The 27,060-nt window shown below is 41.8% G+C and overlaps 2 protein-coding genes across 5 annotated transcripts in view; both read left to right on the top strand.

The window, feature by feature from the left end:
• Positions 1-9,145, top strand: part of LOC115178079 (inactive tyrosine-protein kinase 7) — a 46,095-nt gene extending 36,950 nt beyond the window's left edge. Inside the window, exons 16-20 of the mRNA XM_029739116.1 lie at positions 112-365; positions 744-824; positions 1,132-1,283; positions 6,868-7,046; positions 7,490-9,145. Of these exons, the coding sequence (XP_029594976.1) occupies positions 112-365; positions 744-824; positions 1,132-1,283; positions 6,868-7,046; positions 7,490-7,650 (827 nt within the window). The 3' untranslated portion in view covers positions 7,651-9,145. The remainder of the gene's footprint in view (positions 1-111; positions 366-743; positions 825-1,131; positions 1,284-6,867; positions 7,047-7,489) is intronic.
• A 4,323-nt stretch (positions 9,146-13,468) lies between these two features.
• The window catches only part of mark1 (MAP/microtubule affinity-regulating kinase 1), a 102,032-nt gene continuing 88,440 nt past the window's right edge, over positions 13,469-27,060 (top strand). For 2 of the 4 annotated variants that reach the window (XM_029739377.1, XM_029739373.1), the window contains exon 1: positions 13,471-14,105. In XM_029739377.1, coding sequence (XP_029595237.1) covers positions 14,055-14,105 — 51 coding nt within the window. In that variant the 5' untranslated portion in view covers positions 13,471-14,054. Of the gene's footprint in view, positions 14,106-27,060 lie in introns of all 4 variants that reach the window. The other 2 variants (XM_029739375.1, XM_029739374.1) reach the window with 2 other exon arrangements.

Raw genomic sequence — 27,060 nt, 5'->3', positions numbered from 1 at the left:
CATGTGCACGCACACACACGTCATCATTGTAAATAAGAATTTGTTCTTCGTTGACTTACCTGTAGAAATAAAGGCTATATAAAATTATACTGATTCCCCTTTCCTACACAGGGAAAGGTGAGTTTGGCGAGGTGTTCCTGGCCAAAGCCAAGGGCATCATGTCGGCAGGAGGAAGAGGCAGTGAGGATGAGGAGGAGACGGTGGTGCTGGTGAAGAGTCTGCAGACGCGGGACGAGACCCTGCACCTGGAGTTCCGTCGCGAGGTTGAGATGTTCGGCAAGCTGGGCCACCCCAACCTGGTGTGCCTACTGGGCATGTGTAGAGAAGAGGAGCCTCACTACCTCATACTGGAGTATGCTGAATTGGTAAGGAGGGAGCTACCTGCTTACGCTCCAGGGTGAAGTTTCCCCTAGGTACAGATCTAGGATCAGCTTCCCCTCCCCCAAACCTTAACCATTAGTGGGGGAAATGCTAAACTGACCCAAGATCAGTGTCTTCGGGCAACTGAACTTCACCCTACTCCCTACACACACACGTTATTTATGTATCCTACATGGCAGTCAATTGCATCATTGAAATACATGGGTATTAAAGTAAAATGCCTTGATAAAATAAAGACTATTTAAAATATGAGCTACCTACGCGCACACTGACCCCAGTGCATTGAAAAACGTGTGCGGGAATACTTTTTTTAAATCATCCATGATTTAGCATCGACCCCAGACCTGTGTATATGTTCCTAGGGGGACCTGAAGCAATACCTCAAGATGTCCAAGAACAAGGAGGAGAAACCCAAGTCCCATCACCTCAGCACCAAGCAGAAGGTCAGTTTACACACACAAGAAGACAAAAATGTGCATCTTAATCAGGTCTTGGCTTCAGTGCAGTAGGCCAGGATTTGGTAGCTGGTGCTTACAGTAAGTCTCTCCTGCTGCATCATGCCATTGGCTTTCACTGTCTGTTGGACCACTCAGAAGGAGAAACAGATTAACCAGAAGATGTAATAAAAATTTTAAAAAGCCATTCAAATGCTTAAACACACACGCTAACTCACTCACTTGAAGGCGCACACATACTTGAAAACACAGTGATTTAATGCTCCGTATGTCCCACTCTCTCTCTCTCCCTCAGGTGGGGGTGTGTCTGCAGGTTGCCCGGGGGATGGAGCATCTATCCAATCAGCGCTTCGTGCACAAGGACCTAGCCACCCGCAACTGTCTGATCAGCGCCAAGAGACAGGTCAAGGTGTCTGCACTGGGGCTCAGCAAAGATGTCTACAACAAGTAAGATTACATTTGATTAAATCTTGATTTAACCAGGAAAGATCCCTTGCGGTTGAAAACCACATTTAAGGATTTTATTCATTTCAATGAATCCAGTCACAGCATAATTGTATCTGTAATTTAGATTTCCCAAAGTCTCCATTTAAAGAGACCTGTGATATGTATAGTGAAAAAGGCGCCGACAGAGATGGCCACCTCGCTTCGCGTTCTTAGGAAACTATGCAGTATTTCGTTTTTTTTATGTATTATTTCTTACTGTTTAGTTTATTAATTCAACCATTTTAAAAAAAGACACCAAAAAAAAGAAAAGCACACAACTTAAAAAAGCCATACATGAATAAAATCATCGACGATAACGCACAATAAAGTCTGGGAATTATTTCCATTGTGGTCCTCTTGAGACAAGATGGCCAGACAAGATCGAACACAGTATGGCAGAGAAATAATAAAACAAAAACATAGAAGAACATCTATCTCATCATTCCAGTTACATCATAGGGGTTATTCATATGGGCACAGAAGACATCAAACATATTTTTACTTTATTTTTAAAGCTGTCCAGAGAGGACGTTGTTCTTATAGGCAGAGGCAACTCATTCCATTCTACAAGAAAGTACCTTTCCCAGCATTACTCCTGAACCTGTATAAGCACACATCAGCAACACCTGATCTGGTGCTGTGATTGTGTGCATCCCTAACACGAGGAAAGTAATCACTTAGATATCTGGGCGCAGGACCATAAATACTCCTGTAAACCTAGTCTAATCTGGGACACCCTAGCCTCAACAGGCAGCCAGTTTAGTTCCTGAAAGCAGCTCCTGTCTATGTGAGTACATGGACTCACCTTCAATACTACCCTGATCAGCTTATTCTGGGCTATCTGGAGCTTCCCCTTCAAAAGTTTAGATAAGCCCCCAAACCAGGAAGTACTAGCATAGTCAAAATGGCATTGAATGAGGGCAGTAGCTAGCAGGAAAGCTTAAGTCTTATTACATACAGCCGGGAGGAACTATTGGATGTAAGAGCAATGTCAACTTACCAACATTATGATCAGGAATACGACTTTCCCGAAGCGGTTCCTCTGTTTGGTCCACCACCCAGGACAATGGATCAGATCCCAGCAGGCGACCCAAAACAATGGCGCCGCAGAAGGGGCAGACGGAGTGGTCTTCTGGCCAGGCTCCGTAGACGGGCCCACCGCTCCCGAGTATACTACTTGCCAATGTCCAGTCTCTTGACAACAAGGTAGACGAAATCCGAGCAAGGGTTGCCTTCCAGAGAGACTTCAGAGATTGTAACATCCTCTGTTTCATGGAAACATGGCTTACTCGGGATACATTATCAGAGTCGGTACAGCCACCTGGTTTGTTCACGCATCGCGCCGACAGAAACAAACATCTCTCTGGTAAGACGAAGGGTGGGGGTGTATGCCTTATGAGAGTTGTAGTGTGATCATAACAACATACAGGAACTCAAGTCCTTTTGTTCACCTGACGTAGAATGACTTAAAATCAAATGCTGACTGCATTATCTACCAAGAGAATTCCCCCCCCCAAAAGCAGACACCTCGACGGCCCTGAAAGAACTTCATTGGACTCTATGTAAAACTGGAAACCACACATCCTGAGACTGCATTTATTGTAGCTGGGGATTTTAACAAGGCTACATTTTATCAGCATATCGAATGCGCGACCCGGGCCGGAAAAATTCTGGACCATTGTTACTCTAACTTCCGCGACACATACAAAGTCCTCCCTCGCCCTCCTTTCTGCAAATCTGACCACGACTCCATTTTGTTGCTCCCAGCCTATAGACAGAAACTAAGGAAACGCCCGTGCTCAGGTCTGTTCAATGCTGGTCCGACCAATCTAATTCCACGATTCAAGATTGCTTCAATCTGGGATATGTTCCGGATAGCATCGAACAACAACATTGATGTATACACTGATTCGGTGAGCGAGTTTATTAGCAAGTGCATCGGTGATTATTAAAACCTTCCCCAACCAGACACCGTGGATTGATGGCAGCATTCACCCAAAACTGAAAGCGCGAACCACTGCTTTTAATCAGGGCAAGGTCACCGAATACAAACAGTGCAGCTATTCCCTCCGCAAGGCAATCAAACAAGCTTAAGCGTCAGTATAGAGACAAAGTAGTCGCAATTCAACGGCTCAGACACGAGAGGTTTGTGGCAGGGTCTACAGTCGCGGCCAAAAGTTTTGAGAATGACACAAATATTAATTTTCACAAAGTCTGCTGCCTCAGTGTCTTTAGATATTTTAGTCAGATGTTACTATGGAATACTGAAGTATAATTATAAGCATTTCATAAGTGTCAAAGGCTTTTATTGACAATTACATGAAGTTGATGCAAAGAGTCAATATTTGCAGTGTTGGCCCTTCTTTTTCAAGACCTCTGCAATCTGCCCTGGCATGCTGTCAATTAACTTTTGGGCCACATCCTGACTGATGGCAGCCCATTCTTGCATAATCAATGCTTGGAGTTTGTCAGAATATGGGGGTTTTTGTTTGTCCACACGCCTCTTGAGGATTGACCACAAATTCTCAATGGGATTATGGTCTGGGGAGTTTCCTGGCCATGGACCCAAAATATAAATGTTTTGTTCCCCGAGTCACTTAGTTATCACTTTTGCCTTATGGTAAGGTGCTCCATCATGCTGGAAAAGGCATTGTTCGTCACCAAACTCTTCCTGGATGTTTGGGAGAAGTTGCTCTTGGAGGATGTGTTGGTACCATTCTTTATTCATGGCTGTGTTCTTAGGCAAAATTGTGAGTGAGCCCACTCCCTTGGCTGAGAAGCAACCCCACACATGAATGGTCTCAGGATGCTTTACTGTTGGCATGACACGGGACTGATGGTAGCGCTCACCTTGTCTTCTCCGGACAAGCTTTTTCCTGGATGCCACAAACAATCGGAAAGGGGGATTCATAGGAGAAAATGACTTTACCCCAGTCCTCAGCAGTCCAATCCCTGTACCTTTTGCAGAGTATCAGTCTGTCCCTGATGCTTTTCCTGGAGAGAAGTGGCTTCTTTGCTGCCCTTCTTGACACCAGGCCTTCCTCAAAGTCTTCGCCTCACTGTGCGTGCAGATGCACTCTCACCTGCCTGCTGCCATTCCTGAGCAAGCTCTGTACTGGTGGTGCCCCGATCCCGCAGCTGAATCAACTTTAGGAGACGGTCCTGGCGCTTGCTGGACTTTGTTGGGCGCCCTGAAGCCTTCTTCACAACAATTGAACCGCTCTCCTTGAAGTTCTTGATGATCCGATAAATGGTTGATTTAGGTGCAATCTTACTGGCAGGAATATCCTTGCCTATAAAGCCCTTTTTTGTGCAAAGCAATGATGACGGCACGTGTTTCCTTGCAGGTAACCATGGTTGACAGAGGAAGAACAATGATTCCAAGCACCACCCTCCTTTTGAAGCTTCCAGTCTGTTATTTGAACTTAATCAGCATGACAGAGTGATCTCCAGCCTTGTCCTCGTCGACACTCACACCTGTGTTAACGAGAGAATCACTGACATGTCAGCTGGTCCTTTTGTGGCAGGGCTGAAATGCAGTGGAAATGTATTTTTGTGATTCAGTTCATTTGCATGGCAAAGAGGGACATTGCAATTCGTCTGATCACTCTTCATAACATTCTGGAGTATATGCAAATTGCCATCAATACAAACTGAGGCAGCAGACTTTGAAAATTAATATTTCTGTCATTCTCAAAACTTTTGGCCACAACTGTACAGTCAATCACGGACTAAAAAAGAAAACCAGCCCCGGACCCCGATTTCTTGCTCCCAGACAGACTAAACCATTTCTTTGCTCGCTTTGAGGACAATACAGTGCCACCGACACGGCCCGCTACCAAAACCTGCGGGCTCTCCTTTGCTGCAACCAACGTGAGTAAAACATATTTAAACGTTAACTCTCGCAGGGCTGCCGGTCCAGACGGCATTCCTAGCCGTGTCCTCAGCGCATGCACAGACCAGCTGGCTGGTGTGTTTACGGACATATTCAATCAATCCCTATCCCAGTCTGCTGTTCCCACATGCTTCAAGAGGGCCACCATTGTTCCTGTTCCCAAGAAAGCGAAGTTAACTGAGCTAAACGACTATCGCCCCGTAGCACTCATTTCCGTCATCATGAAGTGCTTTGAGAGACTAGTCAAGGATCATATCACCTCCACCCTACCTGACACCCTAGACCCACTCCAATTTGCTTACTGCCCCAATAGGTCCACAGACAATGCAATCACACTGCACACTGCCCTAACCCATCTGGACAAGAGGAATACCTATGTAAGAATGCTGTTCATTGACTGCAGCTCAGCATTTAACACCATAGTACCCTCCAAACTCGTCATTAAGCTCGAGAACCTGGGTCTCGATCCTGTCCTGTGCAACTGGGTCATGGACTTTCTGACGGGACACCCCCAGGTGGTGAGGGTAGGACATTTCCACCCCGCTGATCCTCAACACTGGGGCTGCACAAGGGTGCGTTCTCAGCCCTCTCCTGTACTCCCTGTTCACCCATGACTGCGTGGCCATGCACGCCTCCAATTTAATCATCAAGTTTGCAGACGACACTACAGTGGTAGGCTTGATTACCAACAACGACGAGACGGCCTACAGGGAGGAGGTGAGGGCCCTCGGAGTGTGGTGTCAGGAAAATAACCTTGCACTCAACGTCAACAAAAGAAAGGAGATGATCGTGGACTTCAGGAAACAGCAGAGAGCACCCCCCTATCCACATCGACGGGACAGCAGTGGAGAAGGTGGAAAGTTTTAAGTTCCTCGGCGTACACATCAGGGACAAACTGAAATGGTCCACCCACACAGACAGCTGGTGAAGGCGCAGCCGTGCCTCCTCAACCTCAGGAGGCTGAAGAAATTTGGCTTGTCACCAAAAACACAAACTTTTACAGATGCACAATCGAGCGCATCCTGTCGGGCTGTATCACCGCCTGGTACGGCAACTGCTCCACCCACAACCATAAGCCTCTCCAGAGGGTAGTGCGGTCTGCGCAATGCATCACCGGGGGGAAACTACCTGCCCTCCGGGACATCTATAGATCACCCGATATCACAGGAAGGCCAAAAAGATCATCAAGGACAACAACCACCCGAGCCACTGCCTGTTCACTCTGCCAACATACTGACTCAAATCTCTAGTCACTTTAATAATTAAAAATTGGATGTAATAAATGTATCACTAGCCACTCGTATGTATATACTGTACTCTATACCATCTACTGCATCTTGCCAATGCCGTTCGGCATTCGCTCATCCATATATTTATATGTACATATTCTTATTCATTCCTTTGTTGTTGTGAAATTGTTAGATTACTTGTTAGATATTACTGCATGGTCGGAACCAGAAGCACAAGCGTTTTGCTACACTCGCATTAACATCTGCTAATCAAGTGTATGTGACCAATAAAATTTGATTGATTTGATGAATTGACAGATTTAATTGTGGCGACACCCAGTGGCCAGACTACCAAACAACACCCAAAGTGGAGGTTACCTTAGTCCTGGTGCTAACCTGTTTGTCCTCTCTCCCCCTCCAGTGAGTACTATCACTACCGGCAGGCGTGGATCCCTCTGCGTTGGCTGCCAAGCGAGGCCGTGTTCGAGGACGACTACTCCACCAAGACGGACGTGTGGTCCTTCGGCGTGCTCATGTGGGAGGTGTTTAGCCTGGGCGAGCTGCCGCACGCTGCGCTCGACCACGACAAGGTCCTCGAAGGTGAGGGCAGTCCAACTGGAGCTTGGAAGTCTTATTGAAGGATGCTACTTCACCCCAGATGGGGGGAGAAGTCCACTATTCTAGGGTCACACGTTTTGTCATCCTCCTAATGGTTACTTTACTAACCTTTGCCTGCTCATAGTTGTTTAACACCACACAATGCACACCAGATGACGTCATCAATGTCACTGGAGGATATTATCAAAAAAACCTTTGTTGTTGTACAAAACATAGATACCTACTGTTTTTGCATTTGTTGACATTGCGGTAATGCTGGAGATGAATATAAGGTTCAAAAGTGGTGGAATTCCCCTTTAAGGTTTATTGCTCTCTCCTGTTCTGTCCTTTTTATTTCTCTATCCCTCCATCTTTCACCTCTTTCCCTGCAGCTCGCTCGCTCTCACCCCATGTATGTCTTTCTCTCACGTCTTCCCCTCTACCAGAGCTGAGAGAGGGCCGGGGGAAGCTGCCCCTGCCCCAGGGCTGTCCTTCACGGGTGTACAAGCTGATGACTCGCTGCTGGGCCTCCAGCCCCAAGGACCGCTCCTGCTTTAGTGACATCGTCTCTGCCCTCAGCGAACTGCCCTCCGAGAGCAAGGTGTAACACACACACGGCCCAGGTGCAGTGTGTGTAAGGGTATGAATGTGTTAGGAATGGGGGGAGGTGACGTGTGTGTGTGTGTGTGTGTGTGTGTGTGTGTGCGAGCAGTTGTGTACGAATGTGATTAAGTCCATACACACACAAACCGGTGGATCAGTGTGTATGTGAAGGACGTATAGAGGTGTTGGTGTGTGTGCGTGAGCATGTATGTTTTGGCCTTTGAGTTTGTGTGTCTCGCACTCCAGGACGATCCTACTCTCCCTTGTTGGCTTCTGTAGTTAGCGTCTGCAAGAGCAGAAAGAGACTCTTAACAACAAGGAACTTTGGTCCCAAATGAGGACCCAGCCGAGAAGAGATCAACATCCGACGAGCTTCTCCTTCACGTCTCTATGGATTAAAATGACCATTTCTTTTTACAATGAGAACTTATATTGTGCCTTAGCAGGTCAAATGGTGTCTATAACATTTAATCTACAAACTAATGACAGTTAATATTGGCACGGTTTTCACCCCAATTGGATATTTTCTGTTGCTCATGTTTGTGAATGGACAAGACAAAAAGGTCCATTTTCTGCCCAGAGCCAAACGGAACAGTAAGGTACAACCTCCTCAGGTGTAAAAATGAAATGTCTCACCCTGTTAGATATGACCAGAACAAGGTAAAGGGCCAGCGGTGGCATTATTAAACTTGTGTGGTGTTTAGCTGGAGTGTGGATGGAATCAACGCTCACAAGTTTTCCTTGCCTTGAAGGTAAATCTTTGGTTGATTTTAAAGTATAGTCGTGACAGTATATGGGCCCTGAATTGGCTTCAACATGCTATTTGAGTTAAGGTAACAGATCTGAGCTGTAGCATTATAGGCCATCCTGTCATGAACAGTTTTGTACTCCTATCAAAGATTTCTGACTGTTACTGCTCCATTTGCCCATCAATCATCCAATCCTATCGCGACCTGAGCTTTTCCAATCAGAGTGGGAGAAACCTTTCTTTGTAGACCTTCGTCTAATAGTGCTTTGTATACATGTTTAAAACATGCACTGATCACAACTATACCTTTTTGTATTCTAGAAGGGTTGTTTCGGAGACCTGTTAACTTATTTTCAAGGTCCTGTTTTGTATGTTTTCACTGTATAGAAAGGTACTAAGCTTCTTTGATATACATTTTTTTTATGTGCAAGGCATTTTAGGATTTGTGTGGAATAGTTCATTTGTCATTTATTGAACCAAAACATATGGAATTAAGGTTATCCTGAAATGTAAAAGAAATTGTAAGTGCCTGGCAAATGAAGGACTTTGCATCAGTCTTGCTATTGATTGAATATTTACTTTTTTACTTGAACATTTTTATACATTGCAGTTTTTCCCCTTTGTTTTTATGTACAAAATCCATCTTTCATCTGAATTGTAGTAATTTGGATATTGGTTCTATTTTAAGTATGTTTATACAAACACATATACTTGCCGCTGGTCCAATAAAATATTTTTGTTGTAAATGTAACTTTTCTGTTTGTATGCCGTTTGGGAAATATTGTGCATACAGCATTATTAACGAATATAAGATCTCACTGGTAACATGTAGAGTTTGGCTTGAGTAAGAGTATACCTTAGATATTTTTTTTTATCAACAGTTTAACAAAAAATAACCCTCTGCAAGGATATTCAAGCTTTGTCCAAATCTGATATTTATCCAAAGTTAATATCGGTATCATCAAACTCAGCAAGTCTGTATTGTTTTGTCTTTGAGGGTCAGTCCAGCTTGCAGAGAGTGGAGGATGAAGATCTGTGAATCCTAAATCCAGCATAGTGTGGCTCTGTGAACGTGGTGTGGAATGCATGCAGAGGAACACTTGACCCACGTGAATCGATTAGGTAGAATCACAGGCCGTCTCTGGGCCAGTTCAGATAAACCACAAACTGACTGATGAGCGCAGGCCAGCTCTCAAGAGTAAGGATGGAACCTGATCCCCCAGCCTTTGCATTTTGCTCCATGTACTCCTTCACTACTCCTCCTGAGTCTGTTTAGACATCACCCCCACTGATATGGCTCTGGGTTTCTCTCCTCCAGTCCACTCTCCCTCCCAGTAGCAGTGGCCCAATAGCTGCTCTTGACACAGAATCCCTTTGGGTTGTTGAGGTTCAACGGGAGATGTTGGCTTCCTGGCTCATCCTCCTGGTTTCCTCTGTCCTACAGTGGCATCCGAGGGACAGAGATTTCTCTATCAGACTGCTAATATCATTTGTCATAGCTAGGCCTAAGACATAGTCCCTATGATCTGTAACAATACATAATAACATTCTTTGAAGAGTACGTTTTCCCCCAGCTACATTAGGACAAAGTTTTGAACTCACATTTCATAAGCCCTGGTTTGTTGCAGCATCAAATGGTCCACAAATGTTAACCGTTACTGAGTTGCAAAATTCTCCACAATGGTTCTAGAGGACTAAGACAGACAAGGCATTAAGACCAACCCTGCTGTAGCCCACATTTACTTCAGTGTGTCCAGTCTAGTGTGGATCCTCCAACACAGCAGAGAGCAGTTGCAGTCCTAGCTGCTTTTAGCAACGCTGGTATATTTACAGTGCATTCGGAAAGTTCCGACCCCTTGACCTTTTTTCACATTTTGTTATGTTGGTCTTATTCTAAAATGGATAAAATCAAATAAATTACTCATCTACACAAAAACTGATTTAGACATTTTTACTACAAATAAAAAAACATCTTATTTACATAAGTATTCAGACCCTTTGCTATAAGACTCAATTGACCTCAGATGCATCCTTTTTCAATTTATCTACAACTTGATTGGAGTCCATCTGTGATACATTTAATTGATTGGACATGATTTGGAAAGGTGCGCACGCACACAGCAAAAACCAAGCCATGGAATTATCCGTAGAGCTCCTAGACAAGATGGTGTCGAGGCACAGATCTGGGGAAGGGTACCAAAAAATGTCTGCAGCATAGAAGGGCCTCAAGAACACAGTGGCCTCCATTCTTAAATGGAAGAAGTTTGGAACCACCAAGACTCTTTTCTAGAGCTGGCCGCCCGGCCAAACTGTGTAGTCGAGGGAGAATGGCCTTGGTCAGGGAGTTGACCAAGAACCTGATGGTCACTCTGACAGAGCTCCAGAGTTCCTCTGTGGAGATGGGAGAACCTTCCAGAAGGACAATCTCTGCAGCACTCCACCAATCAGGCCTTTATGGTAGAGTGGCCAGACAGAAGCCACTCCTCAATAAAAGGCACATGAAAGCTTGCTTGGAGTTTTCTAAAAGGCACCTAAAGACACAGACCATGAGAAACAAAATTCTCTGGTCTGATGAAACCAAAATTGAACTCTTTGGCCTGAATGCCAAGTGTCACATCTGGATGAAAAAACCTGGCACCATCCCTACGGTGAAGCATGGTGGTGTTAGCATCCTGTTGTGGGGATGTTTTTTAGCGGCAGGGACTGGGAGACTTGTCAGGATCGAGGAAAAGAAAAGTACAGAGATCCTTGATGAAGAGCGCTCAGGACCTCAAACTGGGGTGAAGGTTCCCCTTCCAACAGGACAATGACCCTAAGCACACAGCCAAGCCAATGCAGGAGTGGTTTCAAGACAAGTCTCTGAATGTCCTGGAGTGGCCCAGCCAGAGCCCGGACTTAAACCCGATCGAACATCTCTGGAGAGACCTCAAAATAGCTATGCAGCGACGCTCCCCATGCAAACTGACAGAGCTTGAGAGGATCTGCAGAGAAGAATGGGAGAAACTCCCCAAATACAGGTGTGCCAAGCTTGTAGCGTCATATCCAAGAAGACTCTGAAGCACCTTAGGCAGCAATTACAGCAAAGTACTGAGGGTCTGAATACTTATCTTTAATATTTAGAGTTTTCTTCTAAACTTTGGGCAAAAATCAAATGGTGTTTAAGTTTTTATATGTTACCAATTGAACAACATCTATTGCAGGATAGATCAATGTTAAAGTTTACATACCTGGCCATATATGAATGTTAAATTTTACTTTATGGTTGGTTATGTAGACTTCTTCTAACCCATCGCTTTCTACTACATATAATAATACGACTAAATTATATCTTTACATTAATATATATAATTTAGAAGTCCAAAAATGGATGTACCAACTACAGATAGACTTAAAGGGACAGTCAAAAGTGTATGAGTTTGAGCATGTGTCCATTAGGCCTATGGATTTTTTTATCAGCATGAATTAGATTGGAATAATAGTGGGGCTTTTATCGCTCATAGGCTGGGATCCGCACTATGCAGCTGTTGCAAGAGCGCAATTTTCACTGGCTGTCCATTGGTTTCAAAAACAATGATTGATAGGCACCTTGAACTTCTTGAATTCAACCATTATTGGGTTCAAATACACACTTAGATTTGTGAATAGCCATCCACAACAACCACAATCTGTAAATAGCTAAATGAGAGAGCAGCAGTGTGATTCACATCAACACGCTATGTAGATATCAATAATAAGTGATATCCATATTGCCGTAGACTACACCACTGCTGTCATCCTTTCCTCCAAGCGTTTATTCAAGTTGGATAATCTTTGCATCCCGACAGCAGTCGCACCATTGGAAGATATTGCTTGGACTCTAGACAACAAAAGCCTATTCGTGCTCTTTTCCCAAACACATTTGGTGTCATCATTAGTAGTCTCTGACTTGTGGTCAGACTCGCTCAGGTGGTCCAAATTTACATTTGCGCCTTTTTCAATGCTGATTTGAATGTCATTGAGGAAACAGCAGTGTCAAATATTTTTTTCGCAAACATCCTTACTGAATTTAAAATTAATCTTCAAAGTAATCATTTTGTTTTTCAAAAGTCTCCAAACTGATTACAATATTTCTGCTGGTAACGGATTACAGTTACCGTTTTTGTAATCCCTTACATGTAACTGATTCCATGAAATCCGTTACTCCCCAGCCCAGCCCTGCCTAACGTACCCTACAGGGTAAACAATTGTCATTCAAACAGTTTTGAAAAGAGAAAACAGAACATTCTGCTCCATTGTAAAGTGCAAGGGTGCCACACTATTTGAGCACGACTGTACAGTGCACTTCATTACCTTGCAAATTACACATAGGACCTGAAATCAAATCGTGTCACATGCTTACTTACAGGCTTACTTACAGGCCCTTCACAATGCAGAGGGAACAAAATGAAATAGAAAACAATGAGTAACGATAACTTGCCTATGTATACGGGGTACCAGGAATGTAGCATAACATAGGATGATGACATTGGCGGAAAGAGAATAGGGGATATCTAGTCACTTGTATAACTGAACGCTAGCATATAGATTCAGTCTCAGGCGTTTTAGGGTACAGCATAAAGGCAAATTAACATTATCAATGCAATTCCGAATTATAAACGCTAGATGGGGGCATTGGCACATTTAACTAGTTTTTGTTGGCACATTTAACAAGTTTTTGACGTTGCATATAATATACGAAAGTCTTAGTTATGGCTTTTTAGTTCTGCTATTACTAAACACGGGGATAATTTCCTTGTATTTTTAATGAATGTATACCAAGTCGATGCATTTTGACCAGGAATCAATTACCAATATGCTTAGAAATGATGGTATGCTTACAAATAGGGTACTTTGAATGTTTAGGAAGGTCATTCTTTAAATCTCGAGATGATTTACCGCCCAAGAATAATTATCATTATGATGCTTTCAAAAAAAAAAAAAAAAACAGTTCGCACATGCATGCATATCCTTGGCAGCATATGTCAACAATCAAGAACCTCCTCCTGCTACCACAAAGACGTCCTCATAAATATTTTTCTTAAATTCATATTGAAAAAAAAAAAATCCCTTTGATCTAGGTTGCAAGGATCCCTCTCTCGCCACCTGGCGTTGCTACTGTCATGTTCTTTCGTCTTACAGCGTCGCGAAGGAATATCATGTTTTTGCTCGCATGGGTTCTATAAAAGATATTCCATGAACACTGGTTGTACCCGCGTCGGCTATCCTGCATGCATGCGTCCAAGCCTTTTGGGAGGGAGAATGAAGGTCGCTCCTGTGTAGGGTGTTCCTTTCACTACTACTCCCCCATCTCGCGTTCGTTTTCCTAGTGTGTGTCAGCCTATATATCAGGGTGGATCAATGCTGGATTCTTTCCTTCATACAAAAACTCCTATCCGTTCTTTCGGCCCGCTACACTCGCTTGCCTCGTACCCGGGGGCGCATCTATCAGCATAGATAGACCTGCGCTGGCTCCGAGCGGGCCTTGAGGTAGATATGCTCTAGTTTGGAATACTGCTGTTTGGACCGTCGGGTAGGAAATGCCGGTGGTGTAAAAAAAAAAAAAGGTCAAATTAATATTTTTACTCGTCGCACTGTTCTCGGCGGCTGCCAAGCTCGGTGCTTAGCGGCCCTGTACACACAAAATGTCGACCAGAACGCCATTGCCCACAGTGAATGAGCGTGATACAGAGAATGTAAGTATCCAATGTTCCTTCTTCCCCTATGGCCTATATTTTTCTAAGGACGATATACTTTTTTTGCTGTGTTTGTGTGGTGGTACGTGTGAATCATAATAACGCTTAAATTGGGCTTGTCTATGGTACATATTGGTCAGCAAGCTAGCCGCATAGCCCACAGGGGCAATGGGGATTTAGCTAACGTTACCCATCCTCTGCCATTGTCTTTTTTTATTTTTACATTATTGCATTTGAAATTGTTCGTCGGATCAAATTTTACGCATGCCATTGTAGACTATAACAGACTACACGTAAACATTCATATTTGTAGTAGCTCGAATTTGGCCATGTCAGCGTGGAAGACTGTTCTGATGCTTTCGGTTATCTATGTGTGGGAAACCGTAGTCTACAAATCCGATACAATGTTACCTAGTGTCTGTAGGTCCTCGCTGATTTATAACAGCCAAAGTTACACCCTATCTCCGTTTCTGGAGGAGGCCGCTTTTAAAATGTGCCATAGCATAGGACAATTGCTATTGTTAGCTTACTGCAACGTTAGATGTAGACCATGTTCAAAAGCTGTGACTCAACTTTGAGATCATGGTAGGCCTACGTGCGGGAAGAAATCTAGCTCAGCAGGCCGTCTAAGTACCTTGAATGATTATCGTCTTTCGTTAATGACGCATTTTGCTCTGATTTAAGACAATTAACATGGCTTTCAGGTAGTTGTTACAGGTAGGCCTAGTTGTTACATACAATTTTTTGACTTGTAATTAATGATAGGCTAAATACCCATTCATTCTTTAAGAATATAACTCCTAAATGCCTCATGAGTTTAGTTCAACTGTCTTACCCCCAAATATAAGCCCCTGTTTGTAAGCAATGTCATCATTGTTAAACACTCAAAACATGGAAATATTATTTTGATCTCATCGATGGTCAGTCTGCATCCACACAGCTGTCTATGAATTTGAACATTCAGATGTCAAAACGTAGGTTGTGACCAATGATGTATATAAACCCTGGAACGCTGATCCTATGTATTGGCCATTGACAGGCTTTGAAGCCACCGGTCGGCCATATTGACACTCCCCGGTAGACGCAGTCCTCCATAGGAATGAATGGAATTCTACATTATTTCAATGAAATGTTTTTAAAGGCAAAATTACATATATTTAACGTTTTTGATGTGGACAGTAGAATTAGTAATCTCTAAAAATTACTTTAAGGAATGTATTTAAAAAAAAATATATATATATTTGGAAGTTTAGCTCAAATATAATTTTAACATATGCATTAAAGTGTCTGTAATATAATAAACGTGTCAATGTAGACATTTCTAAATGTGTTTCTGTAGCTCCCAAAATATTTTTTTACAATCATGGGGGAGTGCCAAGATGGAGGCACGGTGGCATCAACACAGCGCCACCTGTGTGTGTGTATATAAATCATTGGTTGGAACAAGCATGCATTGACACTTACATTTTAAGTAATTTAAATGATGCTCTTATCCAGAGAAACTTACAGGAGCAATTAAGGTTAAGGCACATAGACAGATTTTTCACCTTGTTGTCTCGGGGATTCGAACCAGCAAACCTTTCAGTTACTGGCCCAACTCTCTTAACCGCTAGGTCAGGCAAGCTGCAGAAGGGCGAGCAGGTTACTATTCACTATCATTTATCAGTGCAATTTTGACGGCCAACTACAAGCTGAAAAAGTTTGAGGGCTTATCTACTGTTCCCTCTTTAGATTTTAGCTCATCTCTCTCTGGCTAACATTAGTTGTTGCTCTTGTTGTTGATAGTCAACTGAGGGAGAGCGAGTTACCTTTTCATGGTTGTTTGATCAATAGGACTGTAAAGTTCCCAAATGTAAGAGGACTCCCGTTGTATTGATATATTTTCATAAATCCATTCGGGTGTATTTTGTGGCTTTTGGCGAATGCTTTGTAATGATCTAAAGTTGCGCTGTTGCTACTACCTGTAAGCACAGTCTTGTTCAAAGTGAATGATGGCAGGGCCATGTGGCAAATGGCTTGTTTTCGTATAGGCTTAGTGTAGCTATGATTGGCTATGGTGCACCGGTCTATGTAGACTACAGTCTTGGACAAGACGGATGTTGTTGTTTTTATTAGGTTTTAATTACTGCAGTGTTTAGTAATTGTCCAAAAGCACTGCTGCTTTGATTCATACTCTATATTTCTGTAGAATTTTCTCATGCCTTTCCCATACGTCATTTCCAAACAATCTATGAAAACGTGAAAATGACTAAGTGCTCTCTTGTCAGAAAATGTAGAAAAGTGGCATTATTCCTGGGGGTGTATATGAGCAGATTTTTAACAAGATTTTATATTGCTAAAACGCTTTCAGTTGGACTTTTAATAATGAAGCCAGTCAAGTTTTTGAACTGTCACTGAGAAAAGGGTTTGCGATTGTGCATGTTTATGAATGACTGTTGGCACCAGGTGTAAAGCGTCATTCAGAGTCCACCGACGCAGAGACGTGATAGTCTGGCGTCCCGTTGTGACATAGCTACGTGCCTCTGAGACTGTCCGCGGGGAATGCCCAGCCCGAATGCACACCTCTCCGAAATTCCCAACCAACGCAGCTTCGCGTACGCAACTTCTTTTCATCTGAATGGGCAGCACGCAGAATTAGTAAAGTATGAAAGCCAGTGGTCGACTATATTTTATGACGCATAACTCGTCATACCGTATTTCTGCCTGCTTGAACGGCGAATAGCTCAGGTACACATGAAAACATTAAATTACCCAGGGAATCGATAGAACTTCACTCAGAGATGCACAAAAACAGTAACGTTGAAAATGGGTGAATCTTGTCTTTTTAGGCCTTATAAACAGTAGACGGACTTGTGAGAATAAAGGTATTGTGGAGATTTTCTAAACTTTCCGAACTATTCTATCGTTCTTTTGGAATGTCACATGACACGGTTAATAGGCCTACAACTAGGGTTGCTCGTTTTGGGGAATATTCAGAGGTGGATACTTTCTGTGGGAATATATGGGAATTAACGGAAATATATGCAAATTAATATGAATACCATTTTTAAATGTAGACGTTTTTTGCATTGGAAATATTTACCATATCATATGGGGACAGAAACATAAACCTTTTACCTTATCATAAGTAGACATAATTGCAAATGATTAAATCCTTCTAATAGAAAAATGTAGTTACGAATTGAACTTTAATTAAATTAGTTGACTCTTCACATGGGATGATTTCACTGAACAACAAAAGAAAGGGAATATTGACTCGCATCTCCCAAAAACGTTTTCAACATACATCTGTGAAATGATAACCAAAGCTTTAGTTTCTAGACTGTCTTCCTCTCAGGCTTCCATGTCTTCTCCCTGGGCCTCCTCAATGTCCACCTCTTGAACATCAGACTCTGAGGCCTCTTTACTGTCACCTTCAAACTTGTTGAGGATGGCTCGTTGTCAGGCTCAAAAAGCCTCAAATTTGCCAGGATGGCTACAAATTTTTCAACCCTTGTATTGATCAGCCTGTTGCGTGCTTTGGTGTGTGTGTTCTCAAACAAGGACCAGTTGCACTCTGAGGTGGCTGATGTTGGTGGGATTTGGAGGATGATGGAGGCAACAGGGGAAAGAGCCTCAGATCCACAAAGTCCCTTCTACCATGTGGCTGATGAGATTGCATCTCCATCCCAAAGCCCTTGCTTGGAGGTGTACTTCGCCAGACTGCCAAGAACCTTGCCCCCATCCAGGCCAAGGTGGTGAGACATGGCAGTGATGACACCATAGGCCTTGTTGATCTCTGCACCAGACAGGATGCTCTTGCCAGCATACTTGGGGTCTAACATGTATGCTGCGGTGTATATGGGCTTCAGTCAGAAGTCTTCACGCTTTTTGATGTATTTCAGAACTGCAGTTTCCTCTGCTTGGAGCAAAAGTGAAGTGGGCAGGGCAATAAGGATTTCTTCTCTTACATCTGCAAGCAGAGTCTGAACATCAGACAGGATGGCATCGTTTCCCTCAATCCGTGCAATGGCTACTGCCATAGGTTTCAGGCTGCTTACCACTCTCTCCCAAAATACATCATCCAGGAGGATCCTCTTGATGGGGCTGTCCAATTTCGGCAGACTGTGGTATGGCCATTTCTAGGAGAGACTCCTTACCCTTCAGGAGACTGTCAAATATGATGACAACACCACCCCAACGGGTGTTGCTGGGCAGCTTCAATGTGGTGCTCTTATTCTTCTCACTTTGCTTGGTGAGGAAGATTGCTGCTATCACCATTTCCTTGGCTCTCTTGTAGAGTGTATCCTTTGTTTTCAGTGCCATGATGTCCTTGAGCAGTTTTAATTCATGAGTAGCACAGCGAATGGGTGTGATGTTAGGGTAGGACTCCTCCACTTTAGACCAAGCAGCTTTCATGTTCGCAGCATTGTCTGTCACCAGTGAAAATACCTTATGTGGTCCAAGGTCATTGATGACTGCCTTCAGCTCATCTGCTTTGTAGAGACTGGTGTGTCTATTGTCCCTTGTGTCTGTGCTCTTGTAGACACTGGTTGAGGTGTGGAGATGATGTAGTTAATTATTCTTTGCCCACGAACATTCAACCACCCATCAGAGATGATTGCAATACAGTTTGCCTTCTCTATGATTTGCTGGACCTTGAACCCTGTTGAACTCTGCATTCAGCAAATTAGTAGATGAAGCATGTCTGGTTAGAGGGGTGTATGCTGGGCGAATTACATTCAGAAATCTCTTCCAATTAGAAGTCAACCGATTATGATTTTTCAACGCCGATACCGATTTATTGGAGGACCAAAAAAAGCCGATACCGATTAATCGGACAATTTTTATTTGTAATAATGACAATTATAACAATGCTGAATGAACAATGAACACTTTTATTTTAATATAACACAACATCTATTTAGTCTCAAACAAATAATGAAACATGCTCAATTTGGTTTAAATAATGCAAAAACAAAGTGTTGTAGAAGAAAGTAAAAGTGCAATATGTGCCATGTAAAAAAGGTAACGTTTAAGTTCCTTGCTCAGAACATGAGAACATTTGAAAGCTGGTGGTTCCTTTTAACATGAGTCTTCAATATTCCCAGTTAAGTTTTGGGTTGTAGTTATTATAGGAATTATAAGACTATTTCTCTCTATACCATTTGTATTTCATATACCTTTGACTATTGGATGTTCTTATAGGCACTATAGTATTGCCATCCTAATCTCAGGAGTTGATAGGCTTGAAGTCATAAACAGCGCTGTGAAGCAAGCATTGCTAAGAGCTGCTGGCAAACACCGTAGAGTTTGAATGAATGCTTACGAGCCTACTGCTGCCTACCACCGCTCAGTCAGAGTGCTCTATCAAATCATAGACTTAATTATAATATAATAACAGAAATACAAGCCTTTGGTCATTAATATGGTCAAATCCGGAAACTATCATTTCGAAAACAAAACGTTTATTCTTTCAGTGAAATACGGAACCATTCCGTATTTTATCGAATGGGTGGTAACCTTAAGTGTAAATATTGCTGTTACATTGCACAACCTTCAATGTTATGTCATAATTATGTAAAATTCTGGCAAATTAGTTTGCAACGAGCGAGCGGCCTAAACTGTTGCATATACCCTGACTCTGCAATGAATGCAAGAGAAGTGACACTATTTCCCTAGTTAATATTGCCTGCTAACATGAATTTATTTTAACTAATTATGCAGGTTTAAAAAAATATACTTCTGTGTATTGATTTTAAGAAAGGCATTGATAGTTATGGTTAGGTACATTTGTGCAACGAATGTGCTTTTTGTTCATGAATGAGCTTTTGTTAAATCCTCCCCGTTTGGCAAAGTAGGCTGTGATTCGATGATAAATTACCAGGCACCGCATTGATTATATGCAACGTAGGACAAGCTAGTTAACCTAGTAATATCATCAACCATGTGTAGTTAACTAGTGATTATGTTTGATTGTTTTTCATAAGATAAGTTTAATGCAAGCCAGCAACTTACCTTGGCTCCTTGCTGCACTCGCGTAACAGGTGGTCAGCCTGCCACGCAGTTTCCTCGTGGAATGTAATCGACGTCCCAAAAAATGCAGATTACTGATTGTTATGAAAACAACATGAAATTGGCCCTAATTAATCGGCCATGCCGATTTTAATCGGTCTACTTCCAATACATATTGCTTGTGAGTATCAGAGGTCATCCAGTTGCATACACAGCTCGAGCAAGACATTCATCAGCATTTCTCTGACTACATTTCTCCATTGAGTCAAAACTTCTGATTCCAGGAGGACCATGAGCTGTTGCTATTGATAAGGTGTCTGATTCATCATTTTCACCTCGAATAGAAGTAGAGGGACTTTTGTCAGAGGTTGCTTATTGTGAGAGCTGAGGGAACTTTATGCACTTGGCCAGATGATTCTGCATCTTTGTTGCATTCTTCACATATGATTTGGCACAGTATTTGCAAATGTACACAGTTTTTCCTTCTACATTAGCTGCAGTGAAATGTCTCCACACATCAGATAGTGCCCGTGGCATTTCCCTGTAAAGATTTGAGAAAAAAATGGTTAAAAAACCCAAATACAATTCCATGTACAGATGAATAGTTAAGCAGTTAGATTAAACAACTCCTTTGTAAGATACATGTTTTAAAATGAAACGGGTGAATTAACACTCCTCAGTTAGCAGGCTCAAGCCAGATAAAACCCACATGGTAGCAAAAACTAACTAGCCGAAATTGTTAACAAGTTAGAAATGATTTAAACACACTTTGCTGTAGGCTACTATTTACTAGTTAACAAAAAAAATTGGTATGCCATATAAAATATATTCACCCCACCCAGTATTGTAATAAAAACGTACCGGAAAGCATGTAGTCATTGGCTCATACAGTGTAGTAGTGTGGGCTCAGTAGCATCTCATTAGTGTGCAAGATCTTGAGAATCAGCTGTACATGTGATGGAAGAATGCACTGTGCATGCAGAGGGTTGCAATTCCATTGAATTGGGGATAGTTTAACCAAAATATGCCACAAGACCTAGAATTGCCTTGTGTATCCCACAAAAAAGGTTCACTTCTCAACTTTTTTTTAATGAATTTAATCATTCCACCCTTTGCAACCTAATCTACAACTGGTAGCGTTCCACCTAGACTGGGTCAGCAATATCTGCGGACTGCTGTTTTTGGCATAATTAATTTGGATATAAAATCTCTTCAGTCAACCATCAGTGGGCCACCAAAAAAATGTATGTAGCAAATGCATCCCTTGACATAAGCACTGCTCATTGGATGAATGACATTCCATGAGTTCCACATCACTTTACCTCTTTACTTTTTTGTTTTGTGAATCTATACGTCACTTCCATTTATTATATTGTCTGTCTCTAGTCTGCTTATTGCCTCAATACAAGCTAGATTTAATGGCTGACTAATGAAATAAGTTAATACATTTAAGCATAGCATGCCACATGGAAAGGCAAAGTGCTGCTGTCAGGAGGGATATATTTTGAAGTCAGTAGGCTACAGTAGTTCTGAAGAACTGTGCATTCTTCAACACAGCTTTGTTTGTGTCTCATTCGATATAAATTTATTTAATTTAAGGTGAGTAAGAATTTCATCCTTAAAATACACATTACTTTCTAAGCGTTTCCTACATTGAGGTAAGCTAATGTTGAAAAGGCAGGCATCAAAAGCGTAGTTACTCTTGACAGATTTCACATTTCAGTTCTGTGTTATGTTTGAAATGACCAGCTTATGTCTGGGGAAAGCCAATTGAAAAAGGGAAATAAGTGCTTTACTCCATTTCTGATTCCAGAACGAGTTGTTTGTCAACTTACTGTAAAATACTGCACTGAAAGATAATGGGTTTTGAAGACATGCAAGTTGACAGAACTGGGTCCTTTTTCCTCTTAACTGCAGTAGCAGGGCCGATTTCCATTACAATCCAGTTAAGTGCCCTATTACAAGACATTGTGTAATGCCGAAAAATAAATTGCAAATCACTGTCTTTGACTATTATTGAATGTTCAGTGTAATAGTAGGCTAATGATTAGAATGTTGATATTGCTGTCGAAAGAATCGGGGCACTGTTCTATGTAGTGAAACATTGTGAATTCCTAAAGAAAATTATAACTGTGTTAAAGACTGCTTGGAATAAGTTGAGGGGGGGATTTGCTCTTTTGTTTGTTTTTAAATCTTCTAGGAGAGCCTGTATCAGAGTAATGTGACTAAATGCAGGTGAAAAGTCTCTTGGACCTTAGTCGATGAATATCTGACAACTGCAACTTGTCTGGGCCAGGTCAAAGTCAAAGTAGCTTGACTGGCTTCAATTCCCCCCCCACACACACACACATTGAATCAGTGTAATGGATAAACTTGTGTGTCCTGCATTCACCAAATATCTGCCTCTCTCCACATATTAAAAGGTATATATTGAGATGGAAATAACCTCATCAAATATTTATCAAAAGCAGGACAGAGTTGGTAAGATTTGAGATGTGTTTTTAAAGTCCAAGAGCTCATCATTTTGTATCACTTTATGGGATGTATAAAGTTGCTTCCTGCGCATAAATGAACCCTTTTGGTCTTGCTACAAAAATTCTGATAATAAATCAGAAGAAAATTAACCTCTGGGGGGAAATGTTGCCCTTTCCATCAGATTGGCATAAAGAAGACCGCCCATTGTTGCCGCAGGCATTGCACTACTACTAACTAACAGCCCTCAGTCTGAAAGGAACCAGTAACTATCTCTGTAAAGAAAGTGAGAGTGGAAGACTGAGCGAGGGAAAGAGGAGTTCACTGAAGCTTACCATATTACTGCATGGCTTTTCAACCGGCCCAACAATTGCATAACAAGTGTCAAGGGGTCCGAGAAAGGAGTGAGGCTTTCTAAGAGGCTGGCCGGGGGGCGGGCTAATGTACCTTTCTGGAATGCTGTGTCCAGGCAGTGTGCTCATTGTCACATAAACGCTGGCATTTTAGTGGTGTTATCGCTGTTAATAGAAAACACCACAGAAAAAACCTCTGGTGCGCCTACCTGTTTTCCAGGAAAGGAAACAGAATCCACTGTTGGCTGACAGAGAAGTGGCTCCTTGGTGTCTTACACTGCGTTCATCTGGATAGCATGAAAACAACTTAGCAGAATGACAGATCTTTTTTTTTTTTTTTTACCTTGTCAGCTTGGGGATTCGATCCAGCAACCTTTCGGTTACTGCTACCTATAGCTTTCTGCTAATTTGAAAGAAGTGGACTGCTTTGTATTCGATTTTTTTTAGTTTTTGTTGCATTGCCCTTAACATTGCAGATAATAGCAGTTGCATACTTTTACTAGTATCTTCTGCTTCCCAGGAACTGATTATTAGTGTTTTAGCAGTATCTTAAAGATATGGTGCAATGCTGAAATACAGGCCTACAGTGAACAATGTTTCTCACAGAACAACCTTGACTCGTAACCCCTTTGTGAAGAGAACATGGCTCTGAGTGGACATCAAAGTATGGCTAACTTTCTACAGCTCCTTTCATATTAAATTACCCATGGTCAGCTTAGCTTACACATAATCGTCCCCTTGGAAAGAATCATAAACAGACATTTCTTGAGAAGCAACTAATGCATTTAATTTCTCAAACTACACATCAGTCCATGGCCCTGATTCGTAAGGGTGAAGCAAGAAAAGGAATGGTTCCATTGGTGTCCTGTAAATGTGTTTACCATTAACAGTATGCACCCACTCCGGGCACTGTTCCATTTAGATCACATTTGATGCGTAGCAGAGTAACCTTGCAACCCTGTGGCACATATGGCAACGTTTATAGCTAGTGCCCGCAAGAGACCAGCAATGGTCGATACAGATCATCTTTGGCGCTGCATAAGCACAAGTGTTGCATACACTTACTAGCAATGAAAGCTCGGTTTGGATGGAAACATAAAGAATCTTGTCACGTTTATCCACTTCAGCAGGTAATAAAGCTCATTGGTTCTGGTACGCTTATGTTAATTAGGGACTGGCGATTTCATAACAATCGGTAATCGGCATTTTTGGACGCCTATTATGGCTGATTACATTGCAATCCACGAGGAGACTGCGTGGCAGGCTGACCACCTGTTACGCGAGTGCAGCAAGGAGCCAAGGTAAGGTGCTAGCTAGCATTGAACTTATAAAAAAAGTCACTTCACATAATCACTAGTTAATCTGGTAATATCATCAACCATGTGTAGTTAACTAGCTTGTCCTGCGTTGCATATAATCAAAGCGGTGCCTGTTAATTTATCATTGAATCACAGCCTACGTCGCCAAACGGGAGGATTTAACAAAAGCGCATTCGCGAAAAAAGCACAATCGTTAAACTCATGTGTACCTAACCATAAACATCAATGCCTTTTCTTAAAATCAATAGCCAAGTATATATTTTTTTTTAAACCTGCATATTTAGTTAAAAGAAATTCATGTTCGCAGGCAATATTAACTAGGGAAATTGTCACTTCTTCTCTTGCGTTCATTGCAAGCAGAGTCAGGGTATATGCAAAAATTTGGGCCGCCTGGCTCGTTGCGAACTGTTTCTTCCTAACAAAGACTGCAATTAATTTGCCAGAATATTACATAATTATGACGTACATTGAAGGTTGTGCAATGTAACAGCAATATTTAGACTTAGGGATGCCACCCGTTAGATAAAATACGGAACGGTTCCGTATTTCACAGAAAATAAACATTTTGTTTTCAAAATGATAGTTTCTGGATTTTACCATATTAATAATCTGAGGCTCATATTTCTGTGTGTTTATTATAATTAAGTATATTATTTGATAGAGCAGTCTGACTGAGTGGTGGTAGGCAGCAGCAGGCTCGTAAGCATTCATTCAAACAGCACTTTCCTGCTTTTGCCAGCAGCTCTTCGCAATGCTTGAAGCACAGCGCTGTTTATGACTTCAAGCCTATCAACTCCCGAGATTAGGCTGGCAATACTATAGTGCCTATAAGAACATCCAATAGTCAAAGGTATATGAAATACAAATGGTGGAGAAAGGGAGAGAGGGAGAGAGAGAGACTCTACAACAACCTAAAACTTCTTAGCTGAATATTGAAGACTCATGTTAATAGGAACCACCAGCTTTCTCATGTTCTGAGCAAGGAACTTAAACGTTAGCTTTTTTACATGGCACATATTGCACTTTTACTTTCTTCTCCAACACTGTGTTTTTGCATTATTTAAACCAAATTGAGCATGTTTCATTATTTATTTGAGACTAAATACATTTTATGTATTATATTAAGTTAAAATAAGTGTCTATTCAGTATTGTTGTAATTGTCATTATTACAAATAAATATATTTATTTATTTATTTGTAATAATGACAATTACAACTACTGAATAGACACTTATTTTAACTTAATATAATACATAATAATAATACATCGGCCGATTTTATTATATATTTTTTTTGGTCCTCCAATAATCGGTATCGGCGTTGAAAAATCATAATCGGTCAACCTCAAGCGCAGATACAAGTGGAAACAGCTCTTAGTCAGATGCTATCCCTATACCGGTCCCAGTTTTCTGTCATTCTGCGTGGTCGGACAGCTTATCGATGGGACCGTGAAGCCGGATACCATTGTGGCATGCCTGCATTACGTCCTCAACCATGTTGATGTACAAAATTGACCACGTTTGAGGTTGGTGCTGGAGCAGTTGCCTGGGTTCATTTGATCAACGCTTCCCTCAGGGGCCAAGGGAGAAGAGAATGTTGGTGAAATTCCATAATTGGAGTTTCCCCTACAGATGTCAGCGCTCTAGATGACATGAATGAGGTATGGGAAGGTATCTGCTTTCAAAGCTTGGGAGGAATTGGTCAATTAATTCCCTCACATCCTTGCAGGGCTACAATTTCCTACTTTGTGAAGCTTAACCTTAACATCACTGTCAAAATGAGCACAGGTAATAAGCTGATATGCAACCCTTGTGTGGTTTTGATATTGTTCAACAAGACCATATTCCTTTTCAAAATGTCTTGAGTTCAGAGGTCAATAGAAGTACTGTTTTTAAATGAGTGTTTTACTGAAAGTCATGAGGGTCAAACCATATTAGTTCCCACAGGAGTTCTTGAAGTAGTCCCTTTTCAGATACATTTATTTGAATCTCATGAGTTTCACTTTTCCATACTGGACAATAGTTTTTCAAAACTTTTGATTCTGAAATCCCCAAGAGGTGGAAATGAATAAAAAGCAGCGCCAAAGTAAATGGACCTGACAAAGCTTCCTCGGTAGCTTAGATAAACTTCTCTTGCCCTCACAATGACCTAAACTCTGTTCCCATTAGATGAGCCTCTGCAAGTGGCTGTTGATTTTGAGGTAATTCCTCAGCGCTCTAGCCCTCTGTTGTGTTTTGTGCGAGACAAACCCTGGCAGTGAAAGGGAAGTAAGTCCACAGCTGGAGTGAGTCCCATGCTGTTGTTTCATTCATTCAGACCTGTCACTTTCAGCTTTTATTTCTTTCATTACATTCCACTGGGAATGTGATGAAATAAATAAAAGCTGAAATGAAGCACTCTCTCTACTATTATTCTGAAATTTCACATTCTTAAAATAAAGTGGTGATCCTAACTGACCTAAGACAGGGACATTTTACTAGGATTAAATGTCAGGAATTGTGAAAAACTGAGTTTAAATGTATTTGGCTAAGGTGTATGTAAACGTCCGACTTCAACTGTACATACATTACCAGTCAAGTTTGGACACCTACTCATTTAAGGGTTTTTCTTAATTTGTATTATTTTCTACATTGTAGAATGATAGTGAAGATATCACAACTATGAAATAACACATGGAATCATGTAGTAACCAAATAAGTGTAAAACAAATCAAAATATTTTAGATTCTTCAAAGTAGATACCAATGCCAAGTGTGCAAAGCGGTCATCATCTTAACCAGCTTCACCTATAATGCTTTTCCAACAGTCTTGAAGGAGT

Source organism: Salmo trutta, chromosome 38 (genome assembly GCF_901001165.1).
Source record: "Salmo trutta chromosome 38, fSalTru1.1, whole genome shotgun sequence".
In the NCBI taxonomy this organism is placed as follows: domain Eukaryota; kingdom Metazoa; phylum Chordata; class Actinopteri; order Salmoniformes; family Salmonidae; genus Salmo; species Salmo trutta.
Note: the sequence above shows the minus strand (reverse complement) of the source record. Positions and strands in the feature narration are given on the sequence as shown.